Source organism: Sesamum indicum, linkage group LG1 (assembly GCF_000512975.1).
Source record: "Sesamum indicum cultivar Zhongzhi No. 13 linkage group LG1, S_indicum_v1.0, whole genome shotgun sequence".
Lineage (NCBI taxonomy): Eukaryota > Viridiplantae > Streptophyta > Magnoliopsida > Lamiales > Pedaliaceae > Sesamum > Sesamum indicum.
In genome coordinates, this window is record NC_026145.1 from 15,572,072 (window position 1) to 15,594,874 (window position 22,803).

At 34.2% G+C, this 22,803-nt stretch overlaps 2 protein-coding genes across 2 annotated transcripts in view; both read right to left on the reverse strand.

Moving 5' to 3' along the window:
- Positions 453-12,029, reverse strand: LOC105169125 (carotenoid 9,10(9',10')-cleavage dioxygenase 1-like). The gene is made up of 14 exons (XM_011089431.2): positions 11,613-12,029; positions 10,223-10,293; positions 9,996-10,010; positions 9,070-9,181; positions 6,820-6,919; positions 6,388-6,450; positions 6,062-6,172; positions 4,932-5,116; positions 3,905-4,043; positions 2,273-2,378; positions 2,087-2,188; positions 1,595-1,846; positions 946-1,057; positions 453-656 (listed from the first exon to the last, which is right to left on the reverse strand). The coding sequence occupies exons 1-14, from the start codon at positions 11,835-11,837 to the stop codon at positions 627-629; spliced, it is 1,623 nt and encodes a 540-aa protein (XP_011087733.1). The 5' UTR covers positions 11,838-12,029; the 3' UTR covers positions 453-626.
- LOC105169135 (carotenoid 9,10(9',10')-cleavage dioxygenase 1) overlaps positions 12,328-22,803 on the reverse strand; it is a 12,602-nt gene continuing 2,126 nt past the window's right edge. The window contains 11 exon segments of the mRNA XM_011089441.2: positions 12,328-12,570; positions 13,279-13,390; positions 14,352-14,603; positions 14,897-14,998; positions 15,079-15,196; positions 16,459-16,597; positions 17,070-17,254; positions 18,141-18,251; positions 18,518-18,580; positions 18,817-18,916; positions 22,166-22,277. Coding sequence (XP_011087743.1) covers positions 12,541-12,570; positions 13,279-13,390; positions 14,352-14,603; positions 14,897-14,998; positions 15,079-15,196; positions 16,459-16,597; positions 17,070-17,254; positions 18,141-18,251; positions 18,518-18,580; positions 18,817-18,916; positions 22,166-22,277 — 1,324 coding nt within the window. The 3' untranslated portion in view covers positions 12,328-12,540.

A 22,803-nucleotide genomic window follows, 5' to 3' on the forward strand; every position in this document is an offset into this window, starting at 1 on the left:
TGTACTTTGTGGACAGTTTAATCCTCCTCTTCTGAGTTGTGGAAATTTTGATGAGATATTTGAAAATGAAATATCTTAGGGGCAATATTGCAGAAGCTTGTGATGGTACCACTAAATTCGGGAACAACTAATAATTGGTACATAGGAACATGTCACTGCTGTCAATTTGATCTCAAATAACATTAAATATAAAAAATAGAATATAGCTGAGATTTAGGGTTGGGTATTTATATTGTAACTATGATCAATTGAAATCGAGATCGGATGGTTTCATGCATGATGATACTATTGGGTCAAGTATAGAGACTTTTGCTTTATAATTAGTTAAGCAAAATTTTGTGTCTGTTTGCATTTTCATAGAGAGATAATATGAATTTACGCTATTTCGTAGACCAAAGAAGCTATTTCTGTGATACTTTTTCATTTCTTCAAGTGACGAATCAGGTCGGGCATTAAATAGAAAACTTAAAAATTAAAAATTTGAATTAAATAAGAAATGCAGGAGTTGGAAGAAGAGGAGGTTGGGGAAATATATAACATGTATTAGTACACACTACACACGATAATTTGAGTAAATTCAGCCCGTATGTATCTTTTTGCAAGTGCATGGGATCATCACAACATTATCACAGCTTTGCTTGTTCTTGAAGTTGTTCCTGTTCAAAAAATTCTCAAGTCAAATAATGGTAGGAAGAAACTGCTTCAGTAATAGCATTCCTTCCTAACTTGAATCAGTTTATTGTTTCAAATTTGTAAGCAAAACAAAAACAACTATACATTCTCATTGATTTATTCATAACAGTAAATTTGGAGAGTGCCGTATGAACTATCTTACTTAAGATCTTTTGATGCTTAGTGAAATATCCTGGAAATGCAGGGGCTTTTCATGATTTAACTAATGGAATATAGGAGGAGAAGATGAAGTTAAAGAAGGGATGTACCGACCTCGGTCACAAACAAGGCATGGAAACCATATGGAACTCTTTTGGGTAGTTCAACTACAGCAACAGGATCAGCTGACATTGTTTTTGCATCAATCACATTCACTGCTGACTTTCTGTAGGTTTCGTAAAAGCCAAATTTGATCATAATTCGCAATGTATCGAGAAAACAATATAATGGAAGAGATAAAACTGTGACAAACTAAAGGCGTCATTTAGTAGCAGTAAATGAGAAGAGGACTAGATATCTGAAATCATGAAACTTTAGAAACGACATAACTAAAGAACAATGCTCCACTTGCTTGTTAGGAAGAATCAGAAGAAGAAACACCTAACCTTTTCTTTGTGGTATGTGTCCCCGTTTCAGTACCAAAATGACGCATGGGACCTTTTGCGTACATTTCAAAGAACAACATCTCAAAGAGGTGCACCTAAACAGGTCAAGTCTATATAGTTGCAACTTCAAATTCCAGGTGGTATTTTTGTTATTGACTTAAACTTGGGTCACTTATAAATATAACACTACTTCGTGTTCTTTTATATTGGGTGCTTTAATGAACTCCCTTTTCATGCCAAAGATCTCCATTTTCAGTATTTCTTGGAGTAATTTATGGAAATAAGACCGAAAAGAATTTAGTATATGCGGGACGTACCCAGTGTTCTCATCATGTACAAAGAAAATCAAGTAGCCATCATCTTCATCAGATGCAGTACCAGGCTGCCTGGGAACAAAGACAGCTTCTGATCCAAATTTTCCAGGTCCCAGATCAAAGATGCCGGTGATATTTCCCCCAACTTCAAGCTTTTCCTTTCCAGTCTCTGGTTCAGCATGTAAATCAAATTTGATGATTCCAGTCACCTTAGCAGTACTTCCCAGTATCGTTCCATATACATAATGTTGGTTCCTGAATTAAAAAAATCTCCACATAGAAGAATAATAGAAGTTTTTACATGTTGAAGGAAACATAAAAATAGGAACGGACCACATCTCAGAACAGAAATAAACTTCTAAATGGGATCTGCCAAACATCTGATGGATTTTCATTGACAGATATCTTGGAATTGCTGAAGTTGATGACTAACTTTTATAAAAGGCAATTTATCTTTTTTGAAATTATTCATTGACAATGTAAATAAAATTTTACCTGCCAGTGTAGTTCTCGTTCACCCTGGGAAAATCTACAGCTGACACAGACAATCTTTTCTGCGAAGCCAGACCATTTTTTAGGTTGAATCTCATCTCATACCTGACAGAACCACTACATTCAGTCTTATCTTTGAGATAGGTGAGATGGTATTAATTTGTCAGTACATAGTTCCCGATTCCTCACAGTTCATTTGTGAATTCTTTCACGGAGCTACTAAACATGTCAAGATCAGGATTTTGAAGTCGACAAGTGATCAGAACAACTTCATCTCCTTCCTCCCAAGCATTGGCTGATAAAAAATTGGACATACATTTTTTCAGAACAGGAAATCTCAAAGCGTGTAATAACTATTATGGTGATGTGAGTAACTACAAACAATCGTTACACCCTTCATCTGGTTTTCTAACAATCATTCTTGTGGAGCTTATGATTTTAAACTTAATTCACCCTGAGACCTATGCACAAGAGTCCTTCGTTTAAGTCAAAATGAAGATTGGGCGCTAATATTCTGTCTATCTCAAATAATGCTCCTCCCTTTAAAGGGCGCCCAAAAACAGGATTCTGCCTCCTGAAATGGACAAATTATGCTTTCAATTAAAGTATTCAGGTGGCACTGCATATTTTCAATCACTAAGGCAATAATGTAAAAATATCCAAAAATTTTCGTTTTTCAACTCTATGTAGAACTAGATCTAGACCATCTTCTATTAACCGAGGGATTAGTTGTAAATGTTTGACCTTCACCCAAATCCATTTTGTCCTGGACATTTTAGGTTCAATTCATGAAAGTAATCTGCTTGGGTTAAAAGTTGCATACACGGTGCACCTAACCTCCAAAGTCCCTCTAGCAGTGGGAAATTTGACGTAAAAATAAGTCGTGTGTATGTTGTGGGAGTCCAAACACAAAAGAAATGCACTTTCAGAAAACAATTTCCCTCGTTCGCGTCAGAGAAGAAATTTCCACATGACAATTAACATTTGAGCAATGAGCCAACAATTTCGTCACAGTGGAGAACGTGAGATTGGTACCTCAGATCCTTTATATTTTGTAACAATTTTGGTAATTCTAGTCATTGCGAGTGAATTCAAGACCGTATGATTTTTGTGCAGCTTCTGCGTTCACATAAAAGATATTCAGCATATAGAATACCCATTTTCAACCCCATTTCACATACCATACATCAATTTCTCTTACAAAAATAATTTTACCACACATCTTGTTCTCAAATATCTACTCAACTGAGCAACATGTCAACTCAAGTAATCATTTTTCCCAACTCAACTAATTCATGCAAAATTCCATTGTTAGATAAAATCCAAGGGCGTCTGCAACTTTTGAGAGCACAAAGCACAGATATGAAAATGAAAATAAAGAGGCCCTTTTATCTTGTTAATTCCAGTTCATTGAACAACAACAAAATTAATTTTGCACTAAATGGAGGTTCAGAAATGGTTGCTTATTTCTTGTGGCAAACAATTGCAATACTTACTACTTCCACATTTCAAAGAGAAACTCCTAGATAATACCATCTTATGACCAACAAAAAGACAAACAGCTCGAGATCATGATCAGTCATCACCTAGACAACTGATTTATTATTAGGAAACTTACTCAAATTTGTCTTAAATACTTGACTGGTCAACTAAGTAGATCATAGACATTTCTGATCTGTACAGCTTTTCTTTGGATCACATATGTCATGCATCAATCTTCGGAAGTATAAATGTATGATAACAACTAGTGAAGACACTAGGAATAACTCACAGAATACCTTACTTGCAACTTTTAAGGCATATGCTGATTAAGTTGCTCACCATTATGGAATATGAAGCAATTTGGAAGCTCAAACCACCTTATCAGGAGCTCATTTTTTGCATACCGAGGAAGGACTCCAAAACGAGCTTTCTTAGTAGGATCAAAAGTGAACATCAACTTCTTTTCCTTTACCATCTCCTGAAAATATGGTATTTCTAGATTAGAGATGCTTGATTATAATGACTGATTCGTATACAAACATTAAGACATGAAGTAGATTGATCAATATATCAAAAGATGTTATACATAGCATGTCAAACCATTTACATTTTGATAAACATTGTACATGCTCCAATATCAGAGGGATTGTTTCATAGTTATTAAATATTATTTGATCTTTATGATACTCTCAATCCATCATGGGAAGCTGTTCAAAATAAGAAAACATAGTAATGAGAGAAGCAGATTAATACCAAAATTCTCAAATGCAACACTGTTAGATGAATCTTTGGACATTTCATCAGGAATGTTCTAGAATCCATATTACTAAAAGTTTAATGATCAGACATTAAAGGGCATTTTCTTTCACTTAAAGCATTATTGTTTAGGAGCAAGTAAAACTGTTCTTCACTGGCACTTGGGACCCTAGACATAGAAAAAGTGCACGACAAGGAAAATATGACGCCAACCACATACATTATATTTCATTTGATTGATTTATCTGTGTTGGTTTAGAAATCCATGACAAGGGTATGAAACAGCAACTTATATATGCATAATGCAAAATGGAGACTTTACTAAACTGTTTTAGTTCCTAAGGTGGAAAATTTGGATTGCTAGAAGCTGGGTGTAGGGTTATATATCTATCTTGCAAGGAAAGTGATCGGTTTAAATCAATTCTGTCCATCAGTTATTATCTTAAATGGGTTAGAAACAAAGAGTGGCGTGATAGCCATATGGTCTCTGCAAGCATGTGACGCCAGACTAGTAAAAATAAGTCTGCAAATGAAGAGAACCATTTACTACAGCACATGTCATGTCAAATTAAAAATACAGGATGAGTTAACATTTTTGAATAATCACCACCTTCGGCCTGAAGTATAACGGTAGATCCATAAAAATAGCATAATTTTCAGTAACGGCAAAATCATGCATCATGACAGGGTCTGCTATTGTTATTGGGACTGGATCCTCCATCACGCCTTCCTTTGATATGACTCTGTATGTGACATATGGTGGTGTCTGTGAATAGCCAAAGGTAAACATCTCCCCTGTATGAAAGCCAATATAAGGGAATTGCTTGAACAATCAGAAACAAACCTTCTCAACTTCTACTCTTCAAGATGAAAATAGTTGAACTTGAATATAAGAATCAATTTGAGCATGTTTACCACACTCTGGTTTATGTTGCTCTGTTTTTTCATGATAGGTACCGCTATTATGAGCATCTGATATTGCCAAGACAGACATCATTCTGCCATACTAATATTGTCAAATTATTCACAACCTCTGACTTCCTTCCCTATTTTGATCATAACAAACCCCACTTCCTTCCTTAGTTTGATCATAACAAACTTACAGAGACCACATTCCACATAGGTGTTGAAGTAATTTGACAGACATCTGCAAGTTGCAAAACCAGGTAGACCACATCACAGGATAAGATCATTTCTAAAAGCTTGCTCTACAGCATGACCATCATTAACTTATAATTAGTAACACGAAAAATTAAGTTGACACAACCTAAAACATCCCTACTTTCATTAAAGAAAGGTCACTGCACTGTGAGAATTGAGATTACGAATGTAATAATAAAATAATTGAGCTTTCCAAATCCCACCTAAACAAAACTTAATGTGTTAATAAGACCATAATACTTCTACATGAGCTCACATTTTGCTTTCTGTGCAGTGAGAAAGCTTAAGGCAGCAAGTAGAGTTCCTCTAGCATCTGGTTTTCATTACATGTGCTATTTTATCTTATCCAGTCATCCACTATTTCATATTACATCTTTTATTACAGTAATATTTACAATTTGCTGTGTCATAGTTACTTTAGAAGCATTCTGCACAGCCAGATAAAGCGTAACAAGGCAATTACTGCACTGGTCATGGGTAAGTAAAGAGGACTTAGGTGAAAGGCATAGTGTAAAACTTTTTTTACATGTTTATAATGAATCACTGCTACTGAAGCACTCACAAGGACACTAATCATACCAGTGAACGGGTCGACCTTAGGATGAGCAGTGAAAGTATGTGCCAGTCTTTTGTCATAATCCAGCATGCCAATGGTTTGCAGATCTCCATCTTCCAAAACTTTTATGGCATCTGTACAATACATTGAAAATATTAAAGCATGAACATGTACAATATCTAACAGGAAATCAAGTGACATTCAGCTTTGATACAGGAAACTAAAAGGAGAAGATGCTAATGAAGCAAGGGCAGATGGAATCATACATAAGACTCTTCCAGAATAACGTTGAAGCCTTTTGGAAGGTTCATTGTATAGGGAAAAGAGAGGACAAAAAAAGCAAGCTTACATGGTTTATCTCCCTCATGGAGCGCCATAAGCTTTCCATGGTGGTACACTATTGCTGTATTAGCTGAAATAGGAGCCCAAGTTATATAATAGTCAACCAGACATATAAAACAAAAAGACAGATCGATGTGCTGATGTTCATGTAGTTAATTGAAAGAATCTACTTCAAAAGAAAAAAGAAAAGAGAAAAGTAAACTGCAAAAGACAAAAATCACTTATACAGTAGGTGAGCACATATATTAGACAGACTTCTAACAAAGAATTCATAAAAGAAAATCAGTTGCATTAGCTTGTTTGTAATATCTTACAAAAAAATACTACTAAATTTCCCAACAGTTTGAGGTGACTGTTAGTCAAAGCTGGTGAGATGGAGAACAAAAAGGGGAGACGATGCAATCTGTTAGATGGCCGGAAAGCACCATGATCAACCTACCTGTACCAAATCCATAGGAAGCATCCAGTACTTTGAGTTTTGTTCTTAGCATGTGCATGTTAACCATGATAAGGCCGAATATTCCTTTCATGTCACCAAACTGCTAATCAAATTGATATCATAAGCACTAAAGAAGGAATATCCAAACAGCTGTAGCAAATTCTGAAGCACAAAACCATGTTTGTTTAAGTGAAATCATAAGCAAGAAAAAGGCAGAAGCTATTTAATCTTGAAGCAATGCTACTTCAACAGTCAAAGACAAGATTCAGTTTATATTCATTTGCATATCATTTACTTTTTAACTTTACATATTCTCTCGGGAAGCCTATTAATTTATGTCCATGTGCAATTTCTTTCAGGAAATTCCCATTTATTAAGATCTTAGAGCATGTTTGATTTGCTATATCAAATTTTCCCAGTTGAGGGTTGATTGCTGATCTCTTGCTCAGATTTGACTAGCCTTCACAAATAGCATTACAGGATTCATACAGATCTCATGCACATTGCAAGTGTTACTTAGATTTTCTTAAGTTCAACAACTCAAGCATCACCAGGCAACGCTGGTACTTGGGTTGCAACTAACTCCTCATTATTGCAAGTAAGCCCCATGGAATTCTCATAAATAGTCTGTCTGCATATGAGGAACTGAATATTAGGACCTCAGATCCATTTTTTAATTTTTCTGGATGGTCTTGAGTCATGATGGCTTCCAAGTCCTCGGGCAAATCTACTAGGGTCAAAGCACTTAATTATCGTACTAAAACTGGAGACACTTGCAACTCAGAATCCTATATTTCAGAATGATGATTTCTGAACTTAAGACAAAGTCCATTAATTCCCCAAACTACATACTTGATTTAAGATTTGAATTTCAAAGCCTAAAATTACCTAATAACGTGTATGACAATAATCTATTTAGCCTCAGATAAGTTCTGAAACGTTAAGATGGGATTTAGATGAGCTGGTAATTTCATAAGGTACTGGAGCTAACACTTAAAAGACTCCACGTAATTCAGGTTTCAGTAATGTTCAGCATGTATCTTAGTGGACAGTTCAAGTATATCAAAGTTTGTCATCTGTCCAAGGGCAAATGAATTTCTTCAATATCCAGTAACACAAATACCTACTACTGGTCATGGCGCATGCTTGGCCGAAATGATTAGAACAGGGATCCCATAGCCCTTGGTCAACAGTTTAAGCTCTTGGAATATGTTGACAAATCTGATAAACCCCATATCGGTACTTCATGTGGAAGCTCAGACAATACCACATGATTTTAGCAAGAATTTCCAGTAATTATAATCAGTTTCTATGTCTAGAGTTTAGATTACATTTTGTCATCCGAACTATACTTGTTTTTACACTTTGGCTATCTAAACTTTTTTTTTTGTGTCAACTTACCATATCAACTATACATATTAACTATACGAAATTTGCACTTTGCTATGAGGGTTTTTTTGTTGATTCTTTTGCTGGAAAAATATTTGTGCATATGTAAAAGTTATCACATCACATAACCCTTAAATATCACATGTGCACTGCATGTGATTTATTTTTACAAAAAACTTGGTTGAAAAACTGTTATAAATGGCAAAGTGAAAAATTTTGTAAAGTTGAGATAACAAGTTGATACAAAAAAAAGTTTAGATGCCAAAGTGTAAAAATAGTCATAGTTCGGATGGCAAATGTAATTAACCCTAAAGGAAAAACTAAAAAGAAAACCTATACAAATTAAGATTTAGTTGGTGGATGGATGTAACTAATAAAGGAAAACTAAAAAGAATCTTCTACAAATTAAGTTACTCACACCCATATTAATTCTTTTGATGTACGTATCCACTTGAGGTGACCATGAGAATCATAGAAAAGATGGGAGCCAAACAATGTGATAACTCAGAGCGTTAGAATGCTCCACCAAACCAATATGACTTAAATCGCAACTAAAATGTACAGTTATGTTGATAGTTGCAGTATCAATCACTAAATTGTTTTTCCATCTAAATAACTCGACAAAGCACTTGGTATCAAACAAACCGGCATTATGGATCTGATACACTTTAGAGAGGCAATAGTTTTTTTTCTACTAGCGGCCGAAACACAGTTAAATAAATCAAATAGCTCACATATTCTGAAAAATAACTCCTCTTTTCATCGTTCTTAAGGTTATTCAGAAAAGGAAAAGAGGAAGGAGCAAAAGATTTGAAGATAAAATAAGAAGCACCCAAGATATTTATACTATTCCATGAATACCTTCATAAATTTTGGTCCCCCATAAAGCTCTTCTTGTTTAAGACGTGATGTCTTCACAAAGCGGGATACATATGTTGCCTTTCCATCTTTGATGCGCAAGCCATGAATCATTCTGCAAAAGTATGGGTTTTTTCAGCCATATTAAGACTCTTACAATCATCCATGATGTTGAGAGTGTTGAAAATATATTCAACTGCAAATAAGGTAAAAAAACCAAAAGGGCACAATGAAGATACCATAACTATACCTTCATATTGAAAACAATTTGTCCTCATAAATCACAAGCTGATGCAACAAACCCATATGAACAAGTCTAAATATCATATAGATTAAATACATCAGAAATTATAGGTTCAGAAGAATCAAAAGATATTATGTTGCCATCTGTTTCGGCATTGTCTGAGAACATAGTATCTTGTCAACTAAAAGTAGAATAAAAATGTTCCCCAAAAGACATGCATAGCAACAAACCTTTCTCCTGGCCAATGTAAGATTCATTTAATAACTGCACAATTTAGGTTGATTAGATGATAATGTTCAAATATATCTCCGTTGAACTGAACGTGTAGTTCCTACACAAAACATTTTATTGCATGAAGCATGAAATTTTGCACTTTTATCCGTTTACAAACAGGTAAAATAACCAAATTTCTCCGAGCTAAACTGCTAGTGAAAATCTAGAACGACAACACTCCCAAGAAAAGAAAATTATTAAAACCAGAAGACCACCCCCCTTAGCATCAGCATTCTGACAGACCTGTGAAAAACATACAGGGAAATTACAGCTGCCTACATTACCAAATCCTCTCACTCAACAAAAATGACCTTCCATCTTAGGTTTCAGCAGAAAAAGAACTGGTTTATTTGGAAGGATGAATAGAGCAGGGGAAAACAGTATATAATGATCGAGGATGTGAAGGACGCACCCATCTCCATCAAACCTGAAGAAAGAAGAGACCATGGATAAAGTTAGCTTCTATCATTTGTTATTGAATAAATCTAACTGGTCCATATCAATACACTACTCCATTCATATATAATTCCAGTTATAAATCAGAAGCAACAGAGTCATATACAGGGAGTGGGACAACGTCAGTGGAGTTTAAACATGTTACAAGAATAACAAGAATGTAGTTCAGGAAAACACGTATACCAATGATATCCAGCAACTGGAGCAAACTTCGGATTGGAACCCACTCTCACAAATTCACCATTGAGGCACTCCTGCAGTAGGAAAATTTTCATTACTTGAATAAGTTGGCAGCAAGCTACAAGCCAAAAAGCAAGTGTAGGTGCATAGATATAAATGTATGGTGCCAGAAAAACTTATGACGTTTTTCACAGAGACCCATACAACACATCACACACGATCCTGCATCTTGGTATCAGAAAGGGCAGCACAAGGAAACAGTGTATCATTCAAGTCTAGAAGTAAAAGGCGTCTCATTGTTTGTTTACATAGGAAGGAAGGCAACAGAGGAGATTGTTGCAGATTTTAAGTTTCCTTGGCTTATCTTATGCTTCTCGTGACTTAGGAATATGTTTGCTTCTTGAATTGCATCTGTCTCGTGACTTGGGAATATGTTTGCTTCTTGAATTGCATCTGTCTCAAACTTCTCCTAGACTTGAAGTTTGAGAACATAATCAAGATATATTGAATGCCACCTTTTAAGCCTTCTACTTTCTCTGCATAAATCCTTCCCATCATAGAGTTTCCTCCCAGTTTTCTCACTGAACATATGATTTAATACATTTAATATCTGAGCACATTATTTGGGATGGAAAAATTGCAGTCCCATATTTAATTGCAGGTCTAAAATAATATAATGGTAAAGAACCAAGGTCAAATCCTGGAGAGTCAAAGTCATGGAGACCAAAAATTATTTATTCAATAATATGCATTTATATCATAGTAGAACGACAAACAACTGCATAAAGCTATAGTTATACTAAACTATTAACGTGAAACCCAACATTCTACAACTCTTGCCAGTCTACTGTTTAAAATATATTTCAAATGGGTGTCCACACTACCAAAGTACCTTACACTAAGTCAACTTGCAAGATTTAAAAAACCTGTACAGAAAAACGACCAATGATGTGCATCACTCTGTGTGCCATCATATTTATGCACAGGTGGAATACACATAAGTTGACACTCTTCAACTTTTCTGCTTTTTGGCATACACGCAGAACAAAGAGAATCTACTTATAATAAGTTTTCAGACAAACATATACATGAGAACTAATAACCATTAAGGGTTCTCCTCCCCTTCCCCCAGAAATAAGACTCAAGAAGCCGCACAGAGTTACCCAGAACATTCAATCTGGCAGCGCAGGGACCAAGGCTCAACCCCGTCTCCATAACAAGAGGCGGCCGACAATGATGAGAAAAGTGAACAAAACAAAAAGACCAACAAACTCACATAACAAAGCAGCACATTGAACTAGACACATGAGAAATAACCATTGAACTCGGAAACAGAATTTGCATGCACGGAGCACATTTCTGATCAAGAAACAATCACAATGAAGCCACTCACTGGGAGATGTCCTTTAACCGGAAGGTCGGTGAGAGGAGGAGTCTCATCAACGGGGGCAAAGTTGCCGGAGAGATAATGATTGGGTTGCTTAGGATCATGCATAAGCTTCACAAATGTCCATTCTAACCAGTCTATGACCTTCGACGCTAGACCCTTTTTCGGCTTCGGTTTCACCACCACCACACCGCCGTCGGCCCTCTCCAACTCTGCTTCTTTCTGGCCCATTACTTGGTTTCAAATTCTGCTCAACTGCAGATTCTTGTGAGTGCCTGTGGAGTAGAAAGGGTGGGATTTCTAAGCAGGAAGTGTGAGTAAGTGTGGTGTGCGTGAATTGATGTGTCAGTGTCAGATGCAAGAAGTTTCTTTTGTCTTCCGTTGGCCGGACGACCACTTCCTGGAGTGTGGCCTACAAATTATTTTTAGTTTTGATTTCTTCATAATTTTTAGGTATAATTACAACACTCACACATATCGTACAAATTTGTTACTTATTGCATGTCATAACTTATATAACGGTAAAATTTATTAAATATGCAATAAAATAATAATAAATTAATCAGAACTAAATATAAAATTTTATCTAATCTTTTATTAATATCATCAAATATGATAAATTTAAATTCAAATGATTTATAATCCATTCACTTCGTTTTGTTACATATTTGATAAATTTCAAATTCATTTGATGCGAAATCATTTGAAAATTTTCTTCAAATTTATCGATTCAAATACAACTCGAGATAAATTCATATAATTCGGCACAAATATGCACTTATAACACGTCATAAATTAAATCATCCACAAATTTTTATGAATAAATTTCTCTGTTGTACAAGCACTTCTACGTGCAAGTTATACTTTTGCTAGTATATAGAACTATAATACACGGGATAATTCTTGGCACGTGCATGGGATCATCGCAACATCATCACAGCTTTGCTTGTTCTTGAAGTTGTTCCTGTTCAAAAAATTCTCAATCAAATAATGATAATATTACATAACAAAATGAAGCATAAATCTACTGAAAAGGTATGTTAAGTTGCAATCTTGAGTAAAAAGAGGACGAAAACATTATAGGTAGTGTAAGTGTTGAGATTCTTATGATGTGCAAATGTGGACGAGCACTTCTAACAAAAGAAAACCACACATTATGGTCGACGTAGATGGTGTTCGGCTGAACGAACTTAAAAGATATCACAACCTCATAAAGTTTATTCTATTAATTTAGAGCTTATGATGTGTTAGATCTTAATTTAAAATAAGGTTTTAGAGTGGTTATAAATCAATAAGATCATAAATGACAAATTTGTAATGAATATGAATAAAGTTGAATAAAAGATTGTTAAGATCTTATAAATAAGTCGAGAACTTTTTCTTTTTTTTAAAATGAACTTATAAGCGCCTATAATGTTATCTTTTAATCTTATAACCTTATTTCTTAAAACAAATTTCCAAGCACCGCAGAAAATCTAACTAACTCTTAAACATCTTATAAGTTATTTAAAGAGCTTATAAGCTCAACCAAACCCCCTCTTCAGTGAATTTGGAATAGCTGTGGAATATCTTACATAAGATCCTTTGATGTGGGCAATGGTCGTTTTTCTATCGTTAACATAACAGAATACAGGAGGAAAAGATGAAGTAAAAGAAGGGATGATGTACTGACCTCAGTCACAAAGAAGGCATGGAAACCATATGGAACTCTTTTTGGCAGTTCAACTACAGCAACAGGATCAGCTGACATTGTTTTTGCATCAATCACATTAACTGCTGACTTTCTGTAGATCTCATTGAAGCAAAGATTTAGTCAGAATTTGCTGTGTTTACCAAAAATAAGATACTCCAATGCATCCAGAAAACATATAATGGAAGAGATAAAATGGTGAAAAGATAAAGGTGTAATTAGTAGCGGTAAATGAAAAGAGGAGTAAGCAACTGAATTCATGACACACTACGCATGTAAACTAAAGAAGAGGAAACAGTTTAACAGTTTTTCTTCTGGTATGCATTCCCCGATTCAGTACCACAAATTTAAGTGCATGACAAACTCTCTCGTCTCAGATACCCAATATCTTCAACTGCGTACGAGGACACAACATAATGGATAACATCGCTAGCATCCCCAGACGTGTCAGTGCTCGAGATAACTCAAACTTGTTATAATATTGAATGACCAAAACATCAACCATCAATTCTCATGGATAGGATCTAGAGTCCACAGTTTGAGTGCTATGAGTTGCTTTAGGAACCATGACAACTGAATCTTATGTTTTGGACAAGAAGAGCTTCAGAATTGATCTTTATCTTTTATGGTCAAGACCTAATAACAAGCTGTAGTTTATATGTCTCCACTCATCCATAGCTTATGCTGTCAAATTTGGAATCTACATGTAATTTTTTGTGAACTTGCACTTTGTAACTTGTAAAGTCTAGTTACCCTGTATGTGTGTGTGTGTATTCTCATCGCCAGATTCTACCAAGCTGTGAGGTATTGGACATATTTTTTTATTTTTTATTTTTTTTAAAAAAAAGTTCAAGTCTACATAGTTATAATTGCGATTTCCAGGTGGTATTGTTATTAATTTGATGACCTTATAAATATTTCATTTGTTCATATTCTTTTACCCAGGGTGCTCGAATAAACTTCCATTTCATGCCAGAGATTTCCATTTGGGCAATATTTGTTGTATTAGTTCATGGAAATAAGACTAAAAACAATGTAGTCTATGTGGAATGTACCCGGTGTTCTCATCATGTACAAAGAAAATCAAGTAGCCATCATCTTCTTCGGATGTAGTACCAGGCTGCCGGGGAACAAAGATAGCTTCTGATCCAAATCTTCCAGGTCCCAGGTCAAAGATACCAATAACATTTCCTCCAACTTCAAGCTTTTCTTTTCCAGTCTCTGGTTCAGCATGTAAATCAAATTTAATGATTCCAGTCACCTTAGCAATGCTATCCAGTATCGTCCCATACACATAACGTTGTTTCCTGAATTCACAAAATACTTATGATTTTCCTCATAGAAGAACAATAAAAATTTTTGACATGTTGACGGAAACATAAATAATAGAATTGGACCATGTATTAGAACAAGAAACAAATTTCATGTATGATACCTGCCAAACATACAAGAACACGACTAGATCATTCATTACCAAACATCTTGGATTGCTGAAGTTAATGAATGAGTGTTATGTTTTATGAAATGCAAAATTATTTATCTTTTAGATTATTCAATTTCAAATTCAGCGAAATCATTGACGAAGTTAATAAAATTTTACCTGCCAGTGAAACTTTCATTCACCCTGGGAAAATCTACGGCTGACACAGATAATCTTTTCTGTGAAGCCAGACCACTTTTTAGGTTGAATCTCATCTCATACCTGAGAGAAACCGCTACATTCAGTGCCATCTTTAAGATAGGTTAGACGAGTATTCATTTATCAACATGTAGGTTTCTCACAGTTCGTTTGTGAAATTCTCAAGCTTTTCTTTCACAGAGCCATTGACCATGTCAAGATCAGGATTTTGAAGTCGACAAGTAATTAGAACAACTTCATCTCCTTCCTCCCAGGCATTGGCTGACAAACAGGTGGATATACATTACGTCAGAACAGCAAAACTGGAAGCATGTAAAAATATTATAGTGGTGAATAACTATACTATCATTACGACTTTCAAATGGTTTTTCTTATAATCAATCTTGTGTAGTTATATTTTGATTTTATTTCAAGTTCCCACAGAGACTAGCTCGAGTGGCAAAGGTTGAGAACTTGGAAGAGAAGGTTCTTTTAAGTCAACTGAAGACTAGGCAATCCATAAAATTTGTCGAGAACTTCGCATGCATCAAACCCTCCAACCTCCTTCTAGTCATACGAAGATTTGGTGCACAGATAAGCTTTTTTGTTGGGTTGTGCGACTCCATACACAAAATGATCTAATTTTCTAATTTCCCTTTTTTCTTTTCTATGTCAGACAAGAACCCTCTACCACTTCATTTAAAAATAATGAGAACCAATATTATTGAGTGATAAGATGCCTAGAGCCAACTATTAGAACAGTGGAGAATGTGAGATTGAACAAAGATAGACATACTTTATTGAGAATCATATTTTGCACACTTCCGATGATTCCGTTTCATCTGTGAGTGAACTCAAGATTCTTTGGGCCTATTCTGTTTCTTTTTCATTTTCTTTCAAACTTTGAAAATGTGAAAACATGTTTGTCTTCAAGCAATTTCTGAGTGTTTTTGGTTGGAAATGTCTTCATTATGCAACACTGGTTCTCAACCCTATTTTCACAATCATACATAATTTTTTTTATGGTCCGACGTGTTAACATAGTTTAAATCTAAGTAACCCTAAAAGGTCCTTTTATCATCTTAAGATCAAGTTCAATTGAACCAACTACTGGAAATAACTTTTCTACTAAAAGGAGATTCAAAGTTGGTTGCTTATCTATTGTGTATTTTCAAGCAAAGAATTATGGCACCACTATTTCCACTATTCAAACATAATTTCTAGATAATACCATATTGTGATGAAAGAACAAACAGCTTCAAGTAAATATGGGGCTTTGTTTGAGATTCATGATGAGTCATCAACTAGAACAACTGATTTATAATCTATTACAAGGAAGCTTATTCAAAATTCTCTTAAATACTTGTTAAATAAGGTGATCATAGACATTTTGGATCTGTAAAGTTTTTGCTTGGACATAGATGATGATAAGGACAACATGTACAAAGTATAGATGCATTGACTTCTCAACTAGTGAAGACTAATGGAATAACTCAAAGAACATTTTACTTACAATTGTAAGGCATGAGGATTAAGTTGCTCACCATTATGGAATATGTAGCAATTTGGAAGCTCAAACCACCTGATCAGAAGCTCATTCTTTGCGTACCGTGGGAGGATCCCGAAACGAGCTTTCTTAGTAGGATCAAAACTGAAAATGAACTTGTTATCCTTTACCATCTCCTGAAAATATAATACTTCTGAATTAGTGAAATTTTGACTATCATGATTGGTTCAATAATAAAAACAATAACAATGAAGTAAAATTAGCAATATACCCACAATTTTAAAGCAAAATATGTCTAATAAACCATTTACATTTTGATGAACATTGTACAAGCTTGATTTCAGATGGATTATGTTCGGAGTTATTAAATATCATTTTGATATTTCAGAATGATGATTCTCCTAAACCATAAAAAGAAGCTGTCAGAAGAAACAGGAGTCAACTAAGAATCACATTGACATCAAAATAGTCAATTGCTACAACTATTAAATCAGATCTTGAAAATCCATTGTCAGGAAAGGTCAGGACAGCCAGATGTTCTCTGCAAGCACGCATGTATGTGAAAAAAGTAATCAATTACTACGGCATATCATGTCAAAATAACAGGCATGTAAAATTGTTAATTGTTATGTTGCATAATCGTCATACCTTAGGCCTGAAGTATAATGGCAGATCCATAAAAACTGCATAATTTTCAGTAATGGCAAAATCATGCATCATGATTGGGTCTGCTACTGTTATTGGCACGGGGTCCTGCATGACACCTTCCTTTGATATGACTCTGTATGTGATATATGGCGGCGTATGTGAATAGCCAAATGTAAACATCTCCCCTGTATGAAAAAACTTATATAAGCAAATTGCTTGCAAGAATCAGAAAGAGATATTTCACATGTCATTCTTTAAGATGAAGCTAGTGGAATTTAAAATTGAAAAACAATTCAAGCATCCCTACCACACTTTTGTTTCTGCCTATTCATTCAGGATAGCTACTCATGGTGCACACTGTTATTGCTCAATATGCCATGACTAAGACATTACTTCATGGAAAGTAATGTTGCTAAATTATCCACCACTAGCTTCCACTTCTTCATTGACAAAGCAAACTTACAGGAACACAAGGAGAAGTAAGGTTTGGACTTAAAGTAATTGACAGACATCCACATAATGCAAAGTGAGATAGACCAAAACAAGAAAGACCCTCATCAAGATATAATTGATACGGACAAAAGTTAAGTTCACACAATGCGGAGAATTCCTACTGTGAGAAGAAAGGCCCTGCACCATACAATCATGATCCAAGCATTAAATGATTAATCTTAATCATTCTTTTCCTAATCAAGCACAATGCTGTAGAGCATAGATAATGTGATGTGAGCTCATATTTCGTTTGCCTGTGCAGTAAGAAAACTTTAGTGTGCATCAAGTAGAATTTCTGAACCATCTGGTTTTCATTACCACATGGTATTTCACCTCTCCGGCCGTCTGCTGTTTTATATTATACATTTTATAGGCAAACTAGTTACCATTACTAAAACAGTTACTATAGGAGGATCTTATGCAGCTAGATGAGAGGTAATCTACACCAGATGGACAGGATAAGTCAAAAGGAGATAAATCAATCACCTTATCAGATCAAGGAAAGAGGTATAGGTGGACATATATAAAACTTGATTGCATGAATTACTTCTGAAGTGGTCACATGGACATCAATCTTACCAGTGAATGGGTCAACCTTAGGATGAGCAGTAAAAGAATGTGCCAGTCTTTTGTCATAATCCAGCATGCCAATGGTTTGCAGATCACCGTCTTCCAAAACTTTGATAGCATCTACAAAATAGATTGAATAAATCATGAAAACAGATGACACAGTATTTAGGAGGCAATTCTGGCTTTTAGCTAAAGTGAGACATTGTTTGGCTAACTATATGCCCCAAATAAAGTCACATTCAGCTCTAAGACAGAAATGGAAAAGGAGAAAATGACGACAAGGGGAAGGCATGTGAAACCACATAAAGACTGGCTCAGGGCAAAATTCAAGCCTGTAGGAAGTTACATCGTTCTAGGACTAAATGCCAGAAATAACGCAAGCTTACATGGTTTATCAGCCTCACTGAGCGCCAAAAGCTTCCCGTGGTGGTATATGAGTGCTGTATTAGCTGAAAGAGAAGACCAACAAAAAGAAAAAAAAAACATAAATACCAAAGATGCAAAATCACTTCTGCAGAAGGGCAGCACATACATGTGACGGACCTATAAAACATAATTTAAACAGAATCAGGTACTTGGGAGTTTGTAATAGCTTAATAAAAATATTACTGAAGTTGCCGATACCTCCAGAATGGAGAGCAAGAAGGAGAAGGGTAGACATAACCAAGCACCATGATTAACCTACCTGTACCAACACCATAGGAAACATCAAGTACTTTGAGTTTTGCTCTTAGCATTTGCATGTTAACCATGATAAGTCCAAACATCCCCTTCAGGTCACCAACCTGCAATCACATTGACATTACAAGGCATTGAACAAGGGACATGTAAACTGATGTCTTATACCTTGAAGTGCAAAACCCATGTTGCTTGAGTGTGAAATCAGAAGAATAAAAAGAATGTCAAAAGATAATTAGTTTCAAAATGATTCTACATCAACCATTCAAAGATAAGTTTTGAGGTGGCATTCATCTGCTTCCATTTAACTATTTTAACGTCATATAATTTCCTTTCAGCAAAATCACAGGTCATTGCACACCACTACATTTTTAGGCCTGCAGCATCATGCCTGCATTTGATTACTTCCAACTTCTACCGATTGCAAGTAAGACTCAATATTTTCACATATAGGTCTATCAAGATATAAATATTTTGACTTGAGGCGGTCTATAGTTATTTTCAATTCCTCAGGAAAACCTAGGAGTGTTTCTCAGATCATTATGAAGCACTTAATATCCTACTAGAATTGGAGACACCTAAAGCTCAATCACCCTCTATGTTAGAAGGATGATTTTTCAATCTTAAGCTAGATACATTATTTCCACCAAATTTTAAAAAAAAAAAAATGAATCAGAATTTGAAATTTTCAGTAGTAAGTACCTAATAATGCATGTAATGCAATTATTTATTAATTTTTGGTAGGTTCAGAAACGTAAACAAGGTGGTCATGTCGGTCGGTAATTTACTATGGATTAGAGCCAAGTTATTCATACTTTTGTAATAGTAAAAATATAGATATAGATGTGAACATATTCTTTTTGGCAACAATTCGAGTATATATCAAAGTTTACAGAGTAGTATGACCAAGGGCAAATAGGATTGTGCTTCAATGTCTCGTAACTTCAAACACCTAAACCTATTGGCCATGGTGTGTGCCATCCTTGGCCATAACAATGAAAGAGATCAAAGGGCCCCATAGCCCTTCGCCAACAGTTTAAGCACTTGGAATATGGTTGACAAATATTACTAAACAAATCTCACATCGGTACTTCATGGGAAGGCTCAGATAATGCCACATGATTTAACAAGCATTCCAGTAGTTATGATCATTTTCTATGTCGAAGGGATCATTCTTCAGTTACTTTACTTAACAAAAAGGCAAAAGTGAAGAACTTGAATCCTCTATAAGTTAACCTGTTTGCACTCATTAGTAATTCTTCTTGTACGAACTGATGCTAGGTAATGATGAGACTGGAGAAAAGCTGAACAAGTATTATCTCATAGCTGTAGAACATGGGTAATTATTTAAAAAATATTAACATGAATAATAATAATGATAAGCTACCGCTCTTTTCAACTACTCACACAACTATCAGAAGACGTTACACCCTGCCACATCCCATTTTAAGTTTTATTTTTTATTCTAATCCAAGACATTACATGGTATAACATCTTCATTTTTATTTTTATTTTTTTAATTTATGAGAGATTACACCGTTTAACATCTTGGCTACAAAAAAAAAGAGAATTAAGAATTGAGTGAGACATTACAAGGTGAAACTTCTTGCTGCTGTATTTTTGTGAGTGGTTGAAAAGCACGGTAATAACTAGCAACTATCACATGCAATGCACGTTTTAAATATATATATATATATATATATATATATGAAGGTAAATGCATTACCTATTAGTGATGTACAAAGAATCATTAAATATTAACAAGAACTCGATTAGTCAAAGTAACTTATTTATTATTTTGTATAAGAATTTTTTCAATTTAATTAGACACTCTTTAAGATCAAGAAGTCAAACTAAAAAGTCAATTGGTAAGAGATCCAATCATTTTTGGAAATTTTCAAAAGTTTCAATTGAATAAAATTAGCATTTTTATTTGCAAATATCTAGTCCTATTCTAATATTGACTTATCCTTTTTTCATAACTCTATTTCTAGATTTTCAATACACTTGGCTCATTTTCTATGTATAATTACTTTATGGCTACTCAGTTGATCCTTTAATATTTTGATTATTAATATGAAAATATAATTATAAAATTAAAATTTAGTTTATTACTAAAATGCAATAATTTTAAAATCTTACTTTTACATGTTATTAATATTTTTCGTTTATTCAATAGTTTTTTTAATCTTATTAATATATTTGTAACATTAATTTTGCAATATTATATTCTCTCTTTTGCTATTTTTTCATAAGCATCTTTTTCTTCTAATTTTTTAAATTGATTGATGTTATATATTATTTTGTTCGTTACTGTTACTTTTTACGGAAAAATTATCTAACTTGCATAAATTCACATAGAAATAACACTAAAAGAACTATAAATAAAATTGGCTTATCCTATTAAATTGGAATCACTTCAAAAAATCCGAAATAAGGGACTTTGGCAATTTAAGTTGTTAATATTGAATAATTGTTTGTATATCACTAATAAGTAATGCATTTATTTTCAAATATATGATTTTATACGTGCACCGCACGTGATGCTTTGACAAAAAATTAACATTACTGTTAAAAACAAATACACAAAGATTTATCCAATATTTCAATAATCAATTAGTCAGATCTCACTTGTTTTAAAATATTTGAAGTAATTCCAATTTCATAATAGTGGTTACTGTTTTTTTTAAATCTATGATGTTTATTCTTTTATATGTTTTGTGATTTTTTTTAAGTTTTAACATTTTACCATGTACATTAGTAAATTAACTTTTTTCTTAAAATATATATAAACATTTATAGAAAATTAATTGCATTGAATTTTTATTTGTCTTTTTATTTTGTTTTAGTTGGAAACGCTTTTCATTCTACATTATAATATATAGATACATTTGAGGAATTAGGACTGCTAAATAGTTTCTTTCACTAATACAACTTTTTATTTTGTAATTAGAAAAACCTAAGTCTTATCTCTTATTAGAAATATTATTTAAATAAGGATATGAATGTCTTTTTTTCATAATAGGAATAAACACTTGTTTCATACTTTCATAGATAGTATAGATATAGATATAGATTGACCTTTAGAAAATGCCCAAGCAGTAATCAGATCTTAGTACAACAGCAGGTTTTTCATTTTGTCGCAATTCTTTTCATTAATCCAACCACATTGGAAAAGGCAGAACTTAGTACCAAAAATATGATTATGCAGATCTGAAACACTTTAGAAAGGCAAGCAGATTGATCTGAAAAACTCTTCTTACGATCATTTGTAACAAAAGTGCTGGGGGAACAGAATTGGAGAGAGGGATAAAAGAAGAAACACCTATTAGCTTGTGCACTATTCCTGTGCATACCTTCATAAATTTTGATCCGCCATAAAAATCTTCTTGTTTAAGGCGTGATGTCTTCACAAAGCGGGATACATATGTTGCTTTTCCATCTTTGATACGCAGACCATGAATCATTCTGCAAAAACAAGTGTCAATTAAGCCATACTAGAACTTTTTCAATCAGGCATGATGCTGGGAGTGTTGAGAATATGTCTAACTGTAGATGAGTCGAAAAGATCAAAATGGCAACCAAGATACTAATTGTCAAAACTAATAAATATGTTATCTCCACATAAGTAACAAGCTAATGAAACAAACCCATATTAACCAAAGTAAATATCATACTACATTGCATCCTGTGTGAAATTGTTTTCTGGAGAAATTATGCTTCCCAGCCAATGCAGTAATTTCATATTATAAATGTGAATTAGGTCCATTAGATCATAATTTTTAAAACATATCTCAGTTGAACTGAATGTGTAATTTATTTAACTGCGTGAAGCTTGTTTGCACTTCTCCTCTTTTACAAACAGGTAAAATAGACCAAATTTCTCGAAGCTAAACTGGTAGGGAAAACCTAGACTGATAGCACCTCCACCATAAAAGAAAAGAAAAATATGAAAACCAGAAGACAACTACCCCTAGCATCAGTGTTCTGACAG